The 21,088-nt window shown below is 36.8% G+C and overlaps 1 protein-coding gene across 9 annotated transcripts in view; it reads right to left on the bottom strand.

Annotated features, from left to right (window-relative positions):
* The window catches only part of KAT6B (lysine acetyltransferase 6B), a 115,939-nt gene that overhangs the window by 34,609 nt on the left and 60,242 nt on the right, over positions 1-21,088 (bottom strand). For 4 of the 9 annotated variants that reach the window (XM_054832076.1, XM_054832073.1, XM_054832077.1 and 1 more), the window contains exons 3-11: positions 20,689-20,797; positions 15,773-15,888; positions 15,530-15,611; positions 14,440-14,572; positions 10,003-10,934; positions 8,958-9,079; positions 7,213-7,328; positions 4,992-5,133; positions 1,748-1,909 (exon numbers count right to left, since the gene is read on the bottom strand). In XM_054832076.1, the coding sequence (XP_054688051.1) occupies positions 1,748-1,909; positions 4,992-5,133; positions 7,213-7,328; positions 8,958-9,079; positions 10,003-10,934; positions 14,440-14,572; positions 15,530-15,611; positions 15,773-15,888; positions 20,689-20,797 (1,914 nt within the window). The remainder of the gene's footprint in view (positions 1-1,747; positions 1,910-4,991; positions 5,134-7,212; positions 7,329-8,957; positions 9,080-10,002; positions 10,935-14,439; positions 14,573-15,529; positions 15,612-15,772; positions 15,889-20,688; positions 20,798-21,088) is intronic. The other 5 variants (XM_054832082.1, XM_054832080.1, XM_054832081.1 and 2 more) reach the window with 2 other exon arrangements.

The following is a 21,088-nucleotide window of genomic DNA, read 5'->3' as shown; positions in this document are numbered from 1 at the left end:
CCAAATCAGCACTAAATAGTTTGAGGGAGACCAAATAAGTAAACCAAAAATATCCAGGTCAGCATAACTGACAAGAAGCTGTGGCAAGCACAGGGATAGTTTAAGACACCACCTATCACTTCAGCCTCCACACATAAGATGACACCAGACCATTGATGACGCTGACAGGATCACATGCCAGTATGATGGTTTCCAAACATTTCTCCAGCTGTGAGAGCAGATACCCATGCCATATTTTGTAAGGTTTCTTAATTTCTATGGCATGGTGAAGTATTTTCTCTGTACAGGCTTCTCAAACTCTCAAGACTGCTGCTAGTACAAAGTTCACATCCTGGCAACATATTTGTAATCAGGAAAGAAAAGCCAGAGCATTTCTGCCAGCAAGAGCACACACATGCACACACATTTGTTGGGGTTTTTATTTTGTTGTGGTTTTTTTTCTTCCCTCCACCCCCCCACCCCCAAAAGGGAGGGTGGGGACAACATACATGCAATTCAGTAAATAATTTTAGTACTTCAGTAGAATTTGAGAAGAAGTTATTTTTCCTAAGTTGTGGTAGCTAAAACATTTGTGATCATCAGATGTGACAAACAGACTGGCCAAAAGCAACAGCAGTGAAGCAAGGAAAGAAAATGCATCCTTGCTGAAAGAAGGAACAAACATCAAGAGAGACTCATCTTACCACCAGCAGTACCTTAAATAAATCTACTAGAAAATACTTGCCTATATCAGAGTTCACGTTTGTATGCCACAAGAACTTCTGACTGACATAAGAGACAGAGCAAATTGTGCCTACACATCTCACAGTTACTTTAATCCCAGCAAGGCCCACATCTCAGAAGGAATTGGTCAGTCCCCAAGAGATCACTATAATATACAGGTACTTTGACATGAGTTTTTAAATTCTTCAAATTAGTATCTTCATACAAATCACTTCCTAAAGAAATTCATTTATATACTAGGGGCAAGAAGTACTGAATTTCTGAGTAACTTACCAATTCATCACACTTCTTACAGACAAATTGCCTAATTGAAGCTTTTCCTGTTGCAGACACTTCTAAATATACTTTACCATTATTTTTGGTCATCTTTGTCAAGACAGTCCACCTAAGCATTATTTTTGTCTATAACAGCTATGTAGTGCTTTAAAATTCAAAGCAAAACCACAACCAATAAAGACATCCACCACAAAGTCAGACACTGTATTCTTGCTCAGGGCAACGAGTAACTGCATTAGATCAGACTGTGTACAAGAGATGAACACAGCCGGCCATTTATGTCTAAATAGCCAGCTTGAACTGTTAGCAGTAAAACCATGAAAACACATCCATGTTTCAAATATCTAGCACTTTTAGAAAGTAGACTTTGTCTATTATTGCAAAAATGGTAGGAGGAGGAAAAAAAATTTACTTTTCAACTGAAACCACAAGACATTCTGGAAAACAAAAAAAACCCAACAACAAAAAAACCCCAAAACCACTGTAAAAAAACCCACAAAATGAACACCAAAAAACCCACAACCAAACCAACAAAACACCCCAATACATATGGCTGAATGCACATACAATTTCTCAATTTGCATCAGTCTTTGAGACAGGAAAGTATGAGCATTTGAGATAACGCACATTGTATTTGAGATTTGTAGAGAAGATTTCAAGTTTCTGAATTTTCTTTGCTGCTGACACAAATATAAAGAGTGGGAAATTACAAATGTTAAGAAAATAAAAAAACACACTTTTTTTTTACCTTAGAGAAATATCCAACTAAATGGCAGCCTTTCTCATCATTTTTTGTAAGGACATAGAAGAGGAATGGCTCAACATCATAATACAAGGTTTTGTGGTCCAGAAAGAGCTTAGCTAACAAACAAAGATTCTGACAATAAATTTTGCTCACATTGCCATCAACCTAGAAAGCAAGACAGATGCAGTTATTTCCAATGCCACCAACATGTTAGGACAAAACTTCTTGATTTAATCATATCCTAGAAGGAAACGTGAACAAGATGGTGTTACAGAAAACCCCCACACACGTTAAAGTTCAGAAGAGAAATGCCTCAGCTTCTTGTTAAGTAAGAATTCTCCAGTTAATATAATTACTTTGTGTTTGTAAGTATCCTCCAAGGATCTGGATTTATTATACAAAGTAACTTCACCTTCTAATTGCTCTAAGTGAGACTTATCTCTTTCACTCCATTCCTGGAATGAAAATGAATGACTAGCAGACAACAAAAATGTACTAGTTAAAACTACATTAAACTGTAGTTTGCTAGAAAGCAGTGGTGTACAACAATAAAAAAAACGCACAACGAAAACAATGAAGTGTGTTATATTGAATCCTTAAGGTATAAGGCCAATGAATGAGTTGCCAATTATGTATCAATCACAGCAATGTTTTTGATAAATTAGACAAGACAAAATTTCTATGCTAGACTAAGATGCTGTTGAGCAAGAGAAGTAAATTTTCAGGCTAAGTACTACAATTAGTCTAGGTATGTTACGAGTGTAAAGAGTCAAGCTGTGACTGAGACAGCTACAGAAAAGCCAGACACAGATGCAAATTTCCTAGATCAATTAGTTACTCCCTGAAAGCAAAGGCTCAGTCAAAGGCAACAGCATTTTTTAAATAATCTTCTTAATGGGAAGGTTTGCTTGTATTGATGTTCTTTGATAAAGTCACTAGCTGTATTTCATTCACAGAGACAGTCAAATGTTATGCACACTGTGCTGAAAAAGAAGCCATATTCTATTGTAATTTGTTTTTATTAAGAATCCTAGTTACAAATCTGAGTAAAACCCATCCTTTTTGATATATTCAGTGATTTGAAGGTGACTTCAGTAGTATAGTTGTATACTCTGGATTAAAGAAAAAACATTTAATGGACAGCTACTACTCCTAAAGGCATCAGAATAAACTTGCATACAGCACTCGAGAACCTACCAAGTACATCAAGCTCTTGTACAACTCACTCCATTTGTCCAGATACTTTTTATTCCTTTTCACATTTATTAGCAAGTGTGCAAATTAAATGCAAACACTAAGCAAGTAGAAATCACCACTGGGTAAACCGTAAATCTGACACCTCAAATTATGTAAGATATCTTTTTCAGTAAGAACATTTTTACAGCAAAGTAAAAAAAGTCCTTAAATTCCAGGCAAACACAGCTTGTTCATCAGTTTTAAATGCGAGGAAGAAAAACAAAAAAAAAAAAGAGAGGGTCTGCAACTTCAAAAGCAAGCATCTGGCAAAAGTTTCTTGCATACAGCATAATAGTAAACTATGTCAAAGTCTTCTCTCAAATATGTCAAAGTCATGCTCTGGGCTGAGGTACATAAATCTTAAATGCCAAACTCATTTCTATTTCTCTCAAACACAAAAAGCATGAAGGAAACCACAAACCCTTCATTCTGTCAAACAGAAAATGGGTGCATAGAATTCCTGAAAGTATCTGTGTGGAAGGACATCAACTGATGAGTCAGTTTCTACAGTTGTCGGAGTAACAAGTGACATTAACCTTTGAATTAAAAAATAATCACTATTTCAGAAGTCTTCACATAAGTGCTTATTGAAGCACCTAAAATAAAGGAAGGGACTAAAAGCAGTGGAAAAAGAGTTGGGACACTGCTTTCACATGCACCTTGTTTTCTGTGTGTGTTTTGTGTTGATCCCCCACCCACTCCCACCCCCTTTCTCAGAGCTGTATTTTACTTTGGTTTTTTAAAAAGTTTTTATTCACATGTTGGCAGTTGCTAAGGAAAATAAACTGGAAAGCAGGATTTGCCTATTGTATGCTGCACAGCTCTTAACACCTGCTAGTAGAGAAAATATAAGTTATTTTGGACTGACTGGAACAATTTTGTTTCTTGATAGGTAAAGAGTTAAGTCTGTTTACGAATTAAGTCTTTTGCTGACAGATCTACAACCTTTATAAAAACTGCCAAGTCAGGAAAGAAGCAATCTTGATGTAGATAGCTTTTTTTTTTTTAATAGCACAAAAACAAACAAGTGAACCAAATGTTAAGATCGTGCTCTAATTTAAGTAAGGACTTCAAGACCTCATCTACCATTGTTTGAACAGATAATGGCAATGATCAAGCACGACAGATATTTATACAATATGAAAATGCAAGTTTCAAGTAGAATCTATGATATCTGCAATTAAAAGGAAGTTATCAATACACACATCTAAATACTACTGTTGATAAATAGCCTCAAAAAGTCCTAGTAACCCCAACAGTCTTTTCTGCTAATACAGTCAGTAACATCTTGAGACATAGAAATGTGGAAGTTAATCCATAGCTTTAGTAACTGCAGGCATACTACTTGAAACACAGAATTCTATTGTCCAGGATATTCTTAAAACCCCAAATTTTAACAGAAGTCATCTCCCAGTAGATTACTTTAGATTATAAAAGAATACATATCCACAAGCTCAACTCTGGACTTTCTAAATTAAAGGCAGTGGGTTCTGGCCAAAGCTGGACTGAACCTCTGTCACCCAACCACAATGTTTCAGGGAAAGTTTCTCAAACATCCAAAAAGAAGGCAAAAGCACTTAGTAGCTACATTTTTTTTTTAAAACAATACACAAGAAATTGCTTTACTTGCTTTTATACATTGGAAGCATCTACATTATGATTAGTATTAGTATACTCCAGTAGCCAGAAATGAATGGGTGCAAGAGGTACTTTGCTGAGAAGGGAAAGGCAATCCAGTCAAAGAGCTTCCATTGCAGTCCACTTCTAAGATACGTGCTACGCAAACATCTTAAAGAGATTGGATAATGCATGAAGTACAAGTACAGAAAGTAAAAATTGTGACAGAACATCGTAGGGTGGAACAGGATAGTGAAGATGGACTTGTTTTTGCAGTATAAGAAGAATCTCCAAGGAAATATTTAAGTATGTTAAAGTTTTCACTAGTTCTACAACTGGTCTGTAATGTTTACAAACTAGTTACTTTGAGAAATTTAGATTTTGATGTACCTACCTCAAATACTGAAAGGTCATTTCTTCTATAGATTTCATTGGCTGGAGGATGAAACCAGCCACATTTCTTTGAGTGCCTTAACAAAATGTTTTTGCTTTTCATGTATTTAAGACAGAATTCACACAGGTAAAGCTTTGGTAATCTGTAAGAAAGTTAGAAAGATATTTTATACAAAAAAAATGTTAAATTCTGCAAACAAAAGGTTTCCACAAAGTGAAAGGCCCTCCCCATTTAAATATTAGGTACCATGAGTAAATGCTGCTTAAGTTAAAAAAAATTTAAAAAAACCCCCAAAACACAACACATTAGAGCAAATGATTACACATACACATCAACCATTAGAAAAGGAAGATAAGATCAGATTCAATCAATCACAATGAACCTAATTCAATAGAGTTGGACTATGGTCAGCTGTTTTGTGGTCCAGCCTCCAGTAGATCCCAGTTACTTCATCCTTCCCACATTTTAGCTAAGCTTTTGCTGTGGTCTCTATCACAGTAGGTGCACTGGAGTCACACCTCAAAAATTTCACCCTTCTTCCAATAAGGACAAAGGAGGCACACAGCAGAACACGGGGAATCTCCTTCCCTTTCATTTTCCTTATTTTGTACAGGTGCAAGGCTAGGAGATGATTTTTCTTTCCACTGTCTTCAAAATACTTTGGTATGACAGCAAACTAGTAGGATTGTACCCCCTCACCTCTTCCTAACCTATCATTTGAACAAAAAGCCCATCCCAACAGTTTGCATAGAGGCAAAAAGCCTCCCTTCCACACACTTCCACGACACAGGCAACATAGATGGTTGATTGCACTCCTCCAGGAAGGATTCAGTTCAGACTCCATACAAGTAACCCACATGCCCTGCATAAGACAATGCTGACAAGTGTTCTACATACCAGAAACTGCTCCTTTCAGTGAATTTTATGGCTATTTACCTTCATCTTTAAAGTACTGAAGCAGTGGAAGGCTGCTTCAGAAATTAATTAGTCTACAAAGTTTTAAAGCAGAGACCAATCTTTATCTGCTCTGAAGCTGCTGGCACATCCTGGGATCATGCTGGGATCATAGCCATGGTTTGCACTGCTCCAGTATTCTAACAAAGTTTATCAACAACGTAAAAAGTAGTTTGAACTGTTTGTTCCATGATGTAATTCCACTGCACTCAGAGCTGAGAACCATGCTGCCTCCAACACATGCCATCCCACTGTTGCCTCATACTAATAATTATCCATCACTATGCTTCTATCTGCGATTAATTTACTTGATGGAACAGGTAACACTCTCACAATATGATACAAATGGAGTGAATAAGAAAAGTAACTGAAATAAAATATTAACACTAAAAATGCAGTGGTAATAAAAGGAAACAAAAGTGCGCTCTCTACTTTTTTTAGCCCTCGATTTTTATATTACCAATTCACAATATATCCCTCATTCCCATCACACAAAGAATATGACATCTAGGAATGAGAGGGATGGAGAGAAAAGGCAGTTTACAATAACACTATGCAAAGGAATTTTGGAACAGACCACATAAGTTCGTTGCTTGCTATAGTAGTAGAGCTTGATAAATACAGTTCTACAGTTCTGAAAATCTCCATGTGTGCCACAGATCCAATGGATTCATAGAACATTTACTTTCAGCACGTGCAAAAATCAGCAGAGATCTAGTTCACGCTCCCTGCCTGACTCCAAGGTGCGCCCTGGCAAAGAAGGCCAGAAATGACACGCTGTTGCCACAACTTGGTCACTTTCACTTTATTTATCTAGCATGTTCAGACTTCTCCCTGGTCCCTAGAAAAAGGAGGTTCACAAATTCCAGATGACAAACAAAGATTAACTGTTCTAAAAGTCCAGAAGTTGGACATACCTGGTTACAATGGTTTAAAAAACCCAAACCATACAAAAAACCCAAAACATAAAAACAACACCACCCCAAACAAAATCCCCCCCCAAAACCAAAACAAAACCATGCCAATACACACTGCAAGACTATGTTTATGCAGGACTAGGAAAATCAGCCTTTTTAATGCATCTTTGATTAGAACTAGTAAGAGAAAAAAAAAAAAAGACAAGACAAATCCTTGTTCTCACTTATAATTACAAAAGGATATTTACTTTTAAAAGTTATAAACAATTACAAAAGAGTAAGAAAATAAGTTACAATTATGACATTAGTAAAAATTCCAACAACATGTGACAATCTCAACAATTCACTACCTTGCATATTCCTGTGGGTAAGGTGAAGAGTACCAGGTCTGGATCTCGTATTTTCCAAACTCAATCACTGAAGGGTATCGCCCACTTGTTTCACCAGTGTTTTTACACCCAATTTTCTGTCAGGTGCAATAAAAGCAAAATATTAGTTATAGAAAAAAAATAAAAGGAAAGTTAGCTCTACATCATCAATTTCACCCAGTGAAAGCGTGAGAAACCTGAAGTATTCAAATTAGTTGCTAAAGTTCTTCCGTCCTGGACGGACGAAGGACAGAGTTTGCAAACAGCCAAATATAAATAGTGAAAATTTCTTTCAAGGTGCCAAACAACTAAACATTAAGTTAAGCGAGCAGTGCTTAGAACTAAATGCATACAAATAGATGGTACATGGCCCAGCCAAATAAGAGGCACAAATGCCACAGTTCTCTTCTCCTGTGGTACTTCTCTACAGCTCTAGTTCAAACTCAAAGTTGACCTTTTGTCGAAACAATGAGGGAGAAGACATCAGCAGAAGCCTTCTAGAGCCCTTGGAATTTACATCATGACAGTCAACAGAATACTAACACACACTAATCTGCTATCATACTGAAGTTGAGCCGATCAGAAAACGACTGCTAGACTCTAAAGGGCTGGTGAAATACAAAAAAGGAAAAAGCGGGGGGAAGTAATTTCAATGCCACAAATTTCAGAAATCTTACCGCCTAACATTTTTGGACTGCATATGAGAGACAAAGAAAGGAGGAGGTGGGAACCATTTCCACAAACAAATGGAAGTACAAACAAATAATGAAGCTGAATCTTTAAACTTGGTTTGAGTTTGTTGGTTAACACACTGTGAATTTAGACTATAAAAAGGTCAGGCCATCGACCCACAGCAGGTAATGTCAGGTCTCGTACACAAAACCCAAAAAAGATTAAGTGACTTCTGTAACTGAAAAAAGTACAAGACATACTCATTTATGATGCAATTTTATAGAAAGTAGCAGTTGAAGCACCTCCCTACTGACCCAGGTTCTCAGAGACACTGGTTGCTCATTTCATAGACACAGAAAATTAGAAGTCTGTTTTGCTGCAGGAATATTCAGATGCCAAGTCCAGCTTCCTTGGCACAGAAAAACCCAAACAAACAAAGCCCCACCAAGAAAACCCCATCTCAGTCTCCACAAGCTTTAGATTATCACTACATACCTTAAAGAAGAGCATTGACTAAAACTGTTTATACCAGCTGGTGGTAGATTCAGCTCAAATATTTTCACTGCTAAAAAAAGTCTACAGTATTTAAATTCAACGTGTATTAAATCATTGGGTAAAATGAAGTTATGAACTACTAAACCCAGTTTCCTACCAAGTAGTATTTCCTGGGACAGACTTAACTTTTCACAGTGGCTGCTTTATCCACGAGGAAAATCATCAGGCACATTCTTAACAACCAATATCCTCTCAGTCCTGTCCAGGATGTCAGCTATGCTTAATCTCTGTGCTTAATCAGCGGTAGTCCTGTGTCCAAAATGCTCAAGTATAGATTTCAAAACCTATCCCAAGTGTCACTTATCTGACCCATTCCAGTGTGATGCCTTGCCTCCTATCTAGGAGAATGTAACTGTATATACAGAATCTCCCAAATTAAATTCACAGCAAGCATGACAGATCAAAAGGCATATATTTAAAAAGAAAATTAATAGACATATAAAAGTGAACTCAGTTTTTATTTTCAGAAATAACTACATTTTATACAACATGATTCTTACCTCCAGGGAAAGTTCTCGAGCCTGTTTAAATACTTCCAAATCCTCCTGTGTAACAGTGTCCTTGCTTCCCACCAGAAACACATCCGTATTTTCTTGTTTGATGCTTAGTTTGATTTCAGTATCTGTTATTTAAAACCAGCAAAAAGTTTATTCACAGACATGAAGGTTACACATGCCTTACCAAAGTGATACTCCTAAATAGGATTGTAGCAACTATGGCTGTTATGACTCCCCATTTTAACTAAATTTGGGATTACTAAGTAGCAGAACAGAAACCTTCCCCCCTTCTTGTTTTGCAGTTTGCCGTTGCATACGCTATTTTTGGTACTTGCTTGTCCGTCTGTATAAGCCTTGACAGTCCAGTTCTACTAAATTAGTCTTGAACCTCGTGAAATGGAATAAATTCTATCACTAGAACTACGCCACTTGATAAATTCCAGTATACTCTACAAGGTAAAAATAAAAATAAGAGAAAAAAAGTTGCCCTTAGAAGTTGGACACCAGTGCTAAGCTAAGTCTACATTCAAACATTACAAATATATTTTCTCTTAAATAAAAGTAATTATAAAAAAAGGTAGTTTACAGCAGTACAGATCAAATGTTGTGGAGACTGTAGCAGGATGGAATTGTTCATGAAAAAGCAATGGAGCAGAGGGAAATGAATTGAAATGCCCACCATCATAAGCACTGACAGCACACAATCATGATGACAGCACTACTGCCACAGAAAGGGCAGGGGAAGAACAAGGAAGTAGCATGAAAAGTGGCTACTCATGCGGTACTACACAGCCATAAGCAACATTATGAAGGTATCTGGGGCTCCTAGTGTCACTACAGATGCAAAAAATAATAAAAAGGTGGTGTGGTATTAGTCAGAAAAAACATTTTGGAGATTTAGTCAGCATTAGATAAAAGGTCAAAGTTTCATTGCTTTTGTATGAAAGTGAAGTAAGAACAAGAGAAGTAGCTAAGACCTATGTGACAATATAAGAATTTTGGTTTTGGACGGGACGCAGGTTTGGTTGGCGCTTTGACCTTTGCTTACCATCATCCTGATCAGGTTTAATCCTTCCGTCTGCCAAGCTCCCCTTCCCTGGTGAGGGGGTCCCCATCTGAGGGGTCACTTTATACTTTAATCTGCCTAGAATCCTGGGCTTTTTAAGGAAAGTTGTTCTCTTGAGGTGAGCAATTGCTTTAAAAGCATGTCCTCTAGACACCCCCCATCCAGAGGTATAGGCATGAGAAATAAACCTACTCCTAACCTCTTTCTTGCCATAGAAATGGCTACTAGATTTTGATGTGGAAGACAATTCTGGTTTACGGCGCAAACGCTTGGGTGGTGCATAGCTTGGGTGTCCCTTTTTTCGAGACTGTCCCTGAGTGGTATAGATATGAGAGAGTCCATCAAAGAGTCCCTTTAGCTGACTGTTATTAGGAAGGCTACTAAAGGAAGGTACACTTGACTGACTGGAAGAACTGTGGGGAGAGTTAGAAGAAGTGGAAGTGCTGGATTTTTGCGAACTGGGGCTCTGACCAGAGATGGGGGTTGGGGGTAGAAGTGAAGAAGGTGGAGGTTTTAGCTTTTGTGTGGTACCTGTAGCCAACACAAGAGAAGTGCATGACTGTTTCTGAGAGACCTTTTTCCTTGGACGATAGTGCTTTGAAAAGTCTATTATTTCACCTCGTGATCTGCGACCATCAGGTGATGGTGTAAAGAACTTAGTAAGGCCATCAATGAGCCCTTTGGTTTTCTTGTTAACTTTAAGTGTAGAGGCAGATATGTAGGTGGAGGTGGTGGTGATTTTGGTGGTGGCACCAGGCCGAGTGGGGTCTGTAACAGGCAATCTGCTGCTTGAATCCTTCACAGATGCAGCATGACCAGATGAAGGTGTGGTACAGACTTTAGTCTTTTGACCCCTACCAGGTGACCCCCTTCCTGTGAATGCATTCACGGATCCTTCATCACTGGTTACAGACCTATGCAAAAATTTGGAAAATAAAAATCAGCATTAAAAATCTGTGACTACTGCCAAATAGTACTACAGTTTATACAAGTTACTTATGCCACTGTACTTAAAAATGTTAACAGAAATTTAAAGACATATACGCTTTGGAAATACATTTCACACTCTGACATAACATCCACTTTTTTTTTTGTCCGTCTCCCCTTTCCCTCCCTTTAAAATATAGTCTACAGTACATATAAACAGAAGCAGCTGGGATAGCAAGATCTCCCAAGTATACGGCCTCCCCATCTACTTTTAGGCATGGCAAAAGTGTGCTGCTTTGTACTCAGACACAGTGCGCTGGTGTTTCTCTCCAATAACTGCTCCATCGCCATAGAGTTTATTGTACACACAAAGGAGATGCACATGTTCAATGTTAATAAATTACTCCATATCAAAACACTTAACTTTAGACTACATTTGCTTAAACTGTAGAGGAAGTCTATTAGGCCTTTAAAGTACTACAGTTTTCAAGAAACTATTTTTTCCCACATTCTCATTGGATTATATATGTCAACACTAGTAGCGAAAATTACCACCAAAGACCTAAAAGCAAAATGAGGTAGTTTAAGAAGAGCATTACAACAAAACCAAAGATATAGACTCTGTTTTCTTTAGTAATTGTAGCAATAACAAAAACAACAACAGCAGAGGAAAGGAAAAAGCAACACTGTAAGATCAAGTGGTGTTTGTAGAAAAGCTGTAAACCAATCAGGCCTAACATGGAAGAGTGGTGAATGTTATTTAAATGCTAGGAAGGAAAAGGGCATGCTGAAAACCAACATTTGTGACAGCAGAAGTACAGGTTTAGCTGGTCGCTAATGACTGAAGAGAGGAACAACACTGAATGATATGCTAAGTGTATAGAAACAGAACCTTTAAAAATATTTGCAGTAAAAAAGAACCAGGAATCAGGAGGCATGATCAAATTGCAAATCCAAACAAAGCTATATAGTTGCATCAAATGCTTCCATTCCCTTTTCCATCCTGCTCTTTGAAGTTAGCTTATTTACTTTGCAGCAGAAAGTTTTCTTCCACAGATTTTGCCTTCTTAATTGAGATGCTGAAGTAATTAATTCCAACAGGTCACTTCTAATTAGAGATTGAACAGCCTGGGGCTACCATCTGGTTTCCTGAACTCCAAGGGCCCACCAGTTTAAGAACTAGCCCCTTTTCCACTCAGACATCCTTAAATTTGGTTAGCTTAAGAGGCAACAAAACCAAAGACTTCTAAGTCTTTTGAATCCTTTGGTGCCATAAGCTTATGTCCATCACAAGACCTAGTCTCACTACCAGATGTAGTAATCATCATCAGTGCCAGAGGCCAACACACACCTGGTTTCAGTTAATCCTACACAGTAATTTGCCTGTGAAGGGCTTCCTACAGATGGTCAACAGGCAAAAAAAATTATTCCAATACTACTGGACAGATTTTCTTTGTACTACACAAAAAGAACTAAGTGGCATTAGCTAACCTTTCTGTATTTCATGTGACCACATACTTTTATATATGGCACTGTCATCTTCTGTACCCCACGATCATGTTTAAATAGGATTCCACGAGGGAAAGTCTCTTCTCTTATCCCACCTCCTAACCACTATTTTTCCAAAACAAGATTACTTTGCTTTGTATATGTAAAACTTTGAAGTAATAGAAATGTGCCCACAGTATTGCAAATATTGATTGTACAAAGTACTACTCCCCAAGTACGACCCTAACATGCTCATGTGGCTCACGTGCTAAAAAAAAAAAAAAAAATCTTTATAAAAATATTCATAATCATCATACAATGCTAAGAGAACTTCTTGCATCCTTTAGCATGACATTTATTTTAAAATCTGTAGCTCAGAATCCCATTAGTAAACCGTAATAGTAAAACCCTCACAACTTTTCTTTTACAGTATGAAGAAGGAGGAGAAGCAGAATTACTGTGTCAGACAGACATTCCTGCTAAATCCACTGTGGGAACCCAAATCAGGAACATGGTAGTACTGTATTAGAACTCCATCTGAAGGCTTAGAAGTTTTCAAAGGGGTAAAGCCAGATATAGGAAATATTTTTATTATGCACACACAATGATTTATAGGAATTTCAGTTAAAACACTGAAAGTTGTATGGCTATTTCAATGACATTCAAATTCCTAAGTTAGTCAGTCAGAAGGAAAAATGGAGAAGTAAAAGATGTTTCACCCACTCTTTTTTTAACAGCGTGCTCTCATGAGCCACTACATTTTTTAGTTTCGCATAGTGCCACACTTCATCCTTGTCCTGTATTACTCTCCTACAGCAACATACACTGAACTTTAGAACAAGGACCAAAAAGGCAGGACAAGAGATCCTGGCAGAGAGAGAGAGGGGAAAGAGAATATAGCAAGCTGCAGCACCAAATCCATCAACTTGACTAGTGTGCTGTATTTTTTTTTTTTTGTTCCTTCTATTTTTACATGATGGCTCCACTGGCTCCAGAAATCCTCATTTTGCAAAATGCAAAGTTTTACAGCAGCTACTGTGCAACTCTGAAGAATACCAGACAGGTGATTAGACTATAGGAAAAAAATCGTTGGGTAACAGCCACATGACAGAATGAGTAGTAGATAGAGCCAGAAAGCTTTTCAGCTGCTGAGTTGACATGGCCAAACAGATAGTTAAATAGGAGAAGAACGGCATATGTAGATAGGAACATATGATGGAGGGCAACATGCTACTGGAGTTAACACAGAATCTGTTCCAACACTCAGTGTAATGTTAACTCAGCATTTGAACGTGACTTAAACAATCCTCCAACCAAGCCTTAAGATGTCCAACTACAGCGTTCCTTCAAAAGATAGATACCAAAAGAATTACAGCACTCTCTTGTCTTAGATAAACACATTCCTGAGAAGCAAAAGGAATTGCAACCTCTTTGCCTAGTAACCAGTGGCAGCTTAACAGCAGAACTGAAGTAATAATTTTTTCCAGAATACCACTGAAACCAGAACTACTGTAACACTTGCATAGTTTGCTTTTTGGAATGTTTTTTGTGAGCTGATATTAACTAATGAAGTTATTTTTATACAGCTTTTGAACAGGTCTTTGAGCAAAACAGTCTCCTGAAGTTGGATATCAGTAACTCACATACAGAATCTATACTAAGTGGATAATAGTACTTCAATTATTTGAAGTTACACTTAAAAGATATCTGTAGCATATGTTATCATACAGACTTGTACATGCATCTGCTGTAAATATAACTTTTGTTTAAAAATTATGGGATCTAGAAAAGTTACAGGAAGTTTTTTCATCACCTGACATGACACAAAAAGTACCCACTACAATTAAGCAATTATTGGCCATTGGGCTGAAAGGCATATACTAGAATACTCATCACCTACTTTCCCCAACTTGAAATGTAGTTAAAAACTGTAGTTGAACCTGCATCAACTCTTATCCAACTACATTCTCAGAAACATTAAAAATAATTTCAGGAGAAACCTACAACATTCGTTGCTTTAGTTTATTTTTCGGTCGTCCAATAGGTTTTGCATATCGTCGCCTTATTTGGGCAGCTTTCTCATGAAGTAGCTTTCTCCCTTTCTTCTTTGGTCTACAGACCTGGCAAATCCACATCCCTACATAGAGGAAAAAAGTTTAATTGAAGACAGTTTATTTAATCTGTACTGAAGGTGTCTACCAAGATACATGCCAAGTACACAAGGTCAACAAATTATCTTATGAACAGGACATAGGGAAGGCGAAGTGGACAGAGAAAAGTGATCCACTTCTACCCACAGTCTGAAATTTTTCAAAGCAAAGTGCTCACGGAATGGGTTCTTAGAAGAATTTCTGTTCTAGCTTGTCTCTCCTTATACTACATAGAACTTTCTTCAGACACAATTAAGACGGGGAAAAGTTACATGTGTGTTACAAAGCAATCTAGGCTAGAGTGCGTGAAAGAAAATACCAGATCACACCTAGGTATGTTTTACTATACAACAACTTGAATTTGGCATCCTTTTAACATTAGATGACCATGTCTGAATGCTTATTTATTATAGGTAAAGCTGGGGATTTGGTGGGGGTGGTGGCTAGAAAAAGTCTTTGGTGTAACTTTAAGATTAAATAGTGAAAGCCACAAAGATGTGAGAGCAGAAGTTGAGAGGTGCTATATATCAGAAACCTAGAGATTAGTGAACTTGAAGATACAGGTGTTTCATTTGTTTGCCTGTTTTTTAAATTACTCTTACAAAAGGGGATGAAGAAGCAGACTCTTTCATCTGCTCTAAAGATTTCTTTGTCAGTGTATATACTCCAAATATTTTAAGAGCCTTTGTAAAGCTTCACCTTCAATATATTGGCCAACAACTCCATACATAGTGAATTCATCTGGTCAACTGACCACAGATCTTTACTATTTTCCTGAGGAAAAATATCTCAAGTAAAGAAACAAAGTATTGGCTTTGACATTATTGAAATCATACTGTTTACCAATGTAAAAAATAATTAGCATGCTCAAGAGCTTTTGGTCACTTAATATAAGAAAAGACTGTGAATGAAAGTATTTTCATTTAAAGGATTTGTATTATCACCTTTTGGCATTCGGGAAAGTGGTGGGTCACAGCACTCCATGTGGAATCCTCTATCACAGGAGTCGCAAAAAAGCATGTTATCCTGAAGGGGGAGCGGGGGGAGAGGAAGAGAAAAAAAAAAAAAAAAGACTTAATACAGCATTATTTGAAGTTGTACATCAGTGATTTGTATTTGCAAATGTGCTAAATATAGAGCTACTGTAAACAAAGACAAGTCAGATAACACTCAACAGTTCAACTTACTGCATTTTTGCCTTGGATCCTACATGCACTGCATGTCTTGCATTCAATACACTGCCATCTTAAGGCCTTCACATTTGTTGTTAACTCAGGACAGAATTTCAAACATGATGGATGTCCTAAAAAAACCCAAAATATTTAAAGCTTGAGATTTAAGATTGGCAAGATTGATTCTTAAGTTCAACAGGACGTAGCCAGCACCACCAGAACCCTGCAAGCACCATCTGTTTTCAGAACTTTGCAACACATTATTTAACTCATCTACTTCATACAAAGATACAGAATAACTGCCATAAAACTCATCCACAAATAGAGGTATAAAGTTGACTCCTACTGTAACTGACACCTGCAAATGGTCTACACAAGTAATTGAAATAAAATTTTAATTTTCACTAGGTTATTTCCATAGCATATTAAACTGCCATTGGTTCTGAAAAATATTTTTTACAAATTTGACCTCCCCTCCCCTTTCCTATCAGTGCAACATAAACAGAGGAAATCTTTAGATAAAACCGTATCAGTTATTTTTCCAAATATACTAAGTATCTGTCAGATAAACTTAAAAGTCAGGCTATATGCACTTTTCATTCCAACTTATTACTTAATTATATATGAAGAACCATTTCAGAGCAGTGAGAAGAAAAAAAAAAAAAAAAAAAGAAGCAGGCAATTGGCACAGGAAAAGCTTACCGCAAAGGAAGATTTAAAACAGTAGGGGGGGTAAAGAGTAGCTGAACTACCACCTCCCGTGAAACTGTATTTTATCCCCTGGTGGGACCGTCCTCTTTTCATGGTAGCCTAGAAGGCCTACATGGCTTTTCCAATTAATACAAGATATCAGACAACTGAACACATACAACACCTTAGGCAATATTGGCAGTAATTTTTCATGTCTTCAACAACCTCTATAGCGTGTACCCTTAATCCAGAAAAGATAAAAGCACTGCTAAATAGGAAAGGATAAGCCTTCCCAGGGAAACACTTTTTGCCCGTATTATATTCAGAGATTATCAAGAACAAAAGTTGTCAACCCACAAGTTGTCAGAGAGATAAGAATCCCTGATGCTATGCTGCACTTATAGATGGCTGCAGTGATATGATGCACATGAAGGATGCTTTCTTCTCACTGTCCGTCAGGATACATGCTTTCTTCCAGGTAATGGTCTAGTCATGGCAACTCAGATTTTCTCCATTCACTGTTTCTCAGTCCAGGACTGAGCTAAACCACCACAAACAAGAATACCGGCTAATCCATGAGCGTTTGCTATTTTCATCTTCTAACGGACTGAGGCATGAATGGCAAAGATGACTGATGCAATGCAAAAGCCACTTTAGTAAGAGCAAATTTCAGATTTTATTTCTTTTTATTGCATGTACCCAAGGCTTAATCCACTTTTTGTTAAACTTTAAAAGACAACTTAAATTGTGTATATAAAGCATATTCTCATAATAAAATGCAGAAATATAATATATTAGTAAGGAACAATCAATAATAAATTCACAGAGTAGTTTCAAAAACAAAGACATTGAAAAAACATTGCCATTTGATTCTTCGCATATAGTTTAGGACGCATTAACAAATTTTGGTGGTTAAAACCCAGTATGCACTTAAAAGTGACTATTTTTCTTGAAAGTGACAAATATACTCTGTTACTGCACAGTTGAGTTCAATGCTACACTGTTCCCTTCAATAAAACTTAACAAGACTTTCATTTTTAAAAATCTGCTAAGAAATAAAAAAAAAACCTCCCTAGAGTGGCTTATTAATAATCAATATCACAGAAGGACTTGTTTCATCAACCATGACTTAACAACTATATTAACACATTAAAGTGTAATCATAAACCAATTACTTCCATATAAGTACATTTAATTCCAGTTATCTACCCTGCACAGAAGTGATTTACTTCAAGGAGCAAGTAAGTTGTGGTTGAAATTGTTGATTTTAACTTTACCTTAAGTAAATAACTGAGAAGTTTAAACATAAAATATGTCCATTCTCACTAGTCGGTAACCACACACAGATTAGGTGCAACAGGGTTACTCTATTTCTCTGTTATCTGCCAACCTAACATTTCTCATTCAAGCAATTACACAGCTTAATACATTTGTTAATATCCTTAAGTGTTAGGTTTTATTATCGGACAAAAATTCAAAGGAAAAATCCATTGGTATTAAATATGAAGATTCTGCTTTTAACTCCAAGTTCTTGAGCCACAAATAACTAGAGGCTGGAAGAGAGCTAATGGGAATCATCACTATGTATTTGCCATGTTCTTTTACTCTCTTTACATAGGTATGCACTAGCAGAATTTTTCAGACTTCAAAACACCATATGGTATTGTTCTGTAATAGCTGATAATGCTTACATTCTTTATTTTGGACACAAACTGACATAGTGCCAATAATAAACAAGTAGAGGGTAATGCCTACCAGACAAGAAGTGGCAATCCAACACAGGCTTCACTTTTAAAAGGGACAATGTTTAACTACTGTCGTAGTTTAACAAATTTCTGTAGTCAGTTAAATGGAGTCACTGTCACCGTCAGTGATTTTACAGCTAGTTTCTTTGAATTTGAAAGAGTTGAAAAAGGGAAAGCATGTTTCTGACTTCAAAATTTGCAGTATTTCAGCTCTAACTGATCTAAACTGAAATCGAGAACATACCATCTTCTCCACATCCAGAAGCCGATACATCTGCCAAGAGGTTTTCAACACTTGATCAATCTCTAGTTTGAAGTGTTTCAGATGGTAATTTCTCCTGGTTCAATCAGTTGATTTTCTTTTAAAACTCAGCCGCATCAATATTTTAATGTAGCACACAAGTGTAACAGACTACTGGAAATTTAGACCTTTGAAAGCTGGCAACTTCCACCAGGAATACATATAGGCTTACTTTAAAATAAAGCTATTAAAAAGTTAAATGCTTTAAAATTAATTCTTATCCCTCCCAGTTAGAAAAAGGTAAAATTTGTGATACGTTGATGTGGCAGAAATAGGTGAGATCAGGAAGTTAGAACATATCACTCCTTTGTGACTGAAGGCAATTCCTTTAATCTGTACACTTTTGTTTCCCCATTGAAGAATAAACATGGCCCAAATTTGCAAAGGATTGGACAAAACAACTAGTCTTTTAAAAGAATAAGCATTATATCAGTGACAACAATCACGTACAGTGCTAAATTAGATATGCTAGCATCTCCAGTTACTTTTAACATTGATACAAGTGTTGGGAACCAATTCACAAAAATATCCAGATAGTTTCTTTCAGAACACAGAAGCATGACCTGAAGAGACACGAGTAACTGACACAAAAACATAAAGGAAAGCAGACCTGCCAGTAGTGGGCACTGCAATTCGATCTCCAATCAACTGAACAATTTGCTTGCTGTGCACACCGTGCAATTTCTTTTATGGTTGTTAGACAGCAAGACCAGCTTTGAGATACACTGCAATGCGCAAAATTACAAATCCAATTACAATAAACCTCCACTTGAGTGAAGTTTTGTTATTTACAAATTGCACTGAGATTGGTTTTTATTTTACTTAGGCATCAGTAGCTGAAGTTTAACCATCCAGCAATCTGATTGGCAGTCTCAACATTTCATTCTTTATATCTAATACATCTGAGGAACTAATTAAGGGTAATTTCATCTTAATGAGGCAGAGAGAATGTATCAGTGTTAATTCAAATGGAAGCTGATCCATGAAAGTCAAGACTTCCAGTTCTAAGGTGTCTTAGACCTACCAGGGGTTTATTACACAACAGAAGACTAGCTGATATCTAAGCTCACCTGATTAATGTAAACTCTGCATACCAGAGTCTAACCAAGCACAAATCCTATTAAATTTCCAAATATTAGAATACAGATTTGAAAAGACAGGAAACCTGTAAACCATTAAAGGAGGACAGTTCAAAAACTATGGGGTTTAGTTTTGCATACTGGGGTGAAAAAGCCACTTCCTTACTTCACTGTTTAATCATTTGCTTAAATATACTAAAAAAATACACTAGCTAAAATACAAAGAATCTCTCTGGGGCGTCAGATTCAGAAGTACACAATCAAAAGCATATCTTGATTAACTGAAAACACATTTTTGATCCACTCTATTTTGTTTTTAGTCAACTACGTATGTAACTATTACAGTGCCCAAGACAGTCTGTCTTCAGCACACCTACAAAATGATGATATGCATGGACCCCGAATTCAAAGACACCAGAACAATACTTTTACTTCCAACCTTCCCAAAAGCAGTGCTGGCTTACGTAGATCCTACCGCTTCTCTATTCATTTCCCTCCTGAGCACTTCTCTTTTCTTCATTCTGGCATAGAAGTTGGTATGGCTGTACAGTGGACTCGACTGGGGAACCGATCAAGCTTGTCTTGCAACTACATTTGTTCCTCAATCCGGTTTATATGCAACCAAACTAAATTCCCACTTGACTAACAAAAGAATTTTATTAAAAAATGAACTGGATACACAAGATACACAACAGCAAAGACTGCTACACAGTCTTTATTATTATGATTACTCCTCATCTTCTGAAATGTTGCAAATCTGTGTAAGCAAAATTCTTGATCATCATTTGATGTTACAGTGCAAAACTGAGTTTTCAGATCAAACATAGATCCCAAATAACAACAGAATTCCTGTATTTTACAAGTGTGGTTTCCCTATTCATTTACTCATCAGATCTATATTTTTGGCATAAAGATGAATTCACATCTCATTTGTAGTTATCCAGATGACAAAATTTTGGTAAAAAAAATAAAAATCTCTTCCACACACACCCCCTTGTTTCAGTTCTCAATCTACATCCAAAGAGAGGATGACATTCAGAAGCTGAAAATATTTTTTAACCTTAGAAACAGACTTAAACATCAACATTTTCATATTTGTAAATTCAGCCAACTTACCACTGCTGCCACAGTCTGCACAAGACAACAGCTCTTCTGGTTTTTTTTCACGATTCGACTCTTTCGTTCCCAAACAAAAGCTACATATTGGGATGGGATCAGCTCGTGGCTAGATTTAAAAATAAACAGAGTTAGCTAGCAAAAAACCAAACAAATAAAAAAAAAAAAACCATGACACACACAAAAAAGGCAAGCAAGCAGCCTCAGTGGTCTTTTTCACTTTTACATAACATTCCCGACATTTTGTTGAACCACATATTAATTACCAAGACAAATATCCATTTTACTAACTTTGGAATAAGAAAGTTTATCATCGTAACATTTCACAAATGTTAGGTTGGCCTATAATAAGCAACCTTGCGTACTAATCCATGTAAACTTCTCCAATACAAGACCACTG

The sequence above is a fragment of the Grus americana genome, chromosome 7 (genome assembly GCF_028858705.1).
Source record: "Grus americana isolate bGruAme1 chromosome 7, bGruAme1.mat, whole genome shotgun sequence".
Taxonomy (NCBI): domain Eukaryota; kingdom Metazoa; phylum Chordata; class Aves; order Gruiformes; family Gruidae; genus Grus; species Grus americana.
Note: the sequence above shows the minus strand (reverse complement) of the source record. Positions and strands in the feature narration are given on the sequence as shown.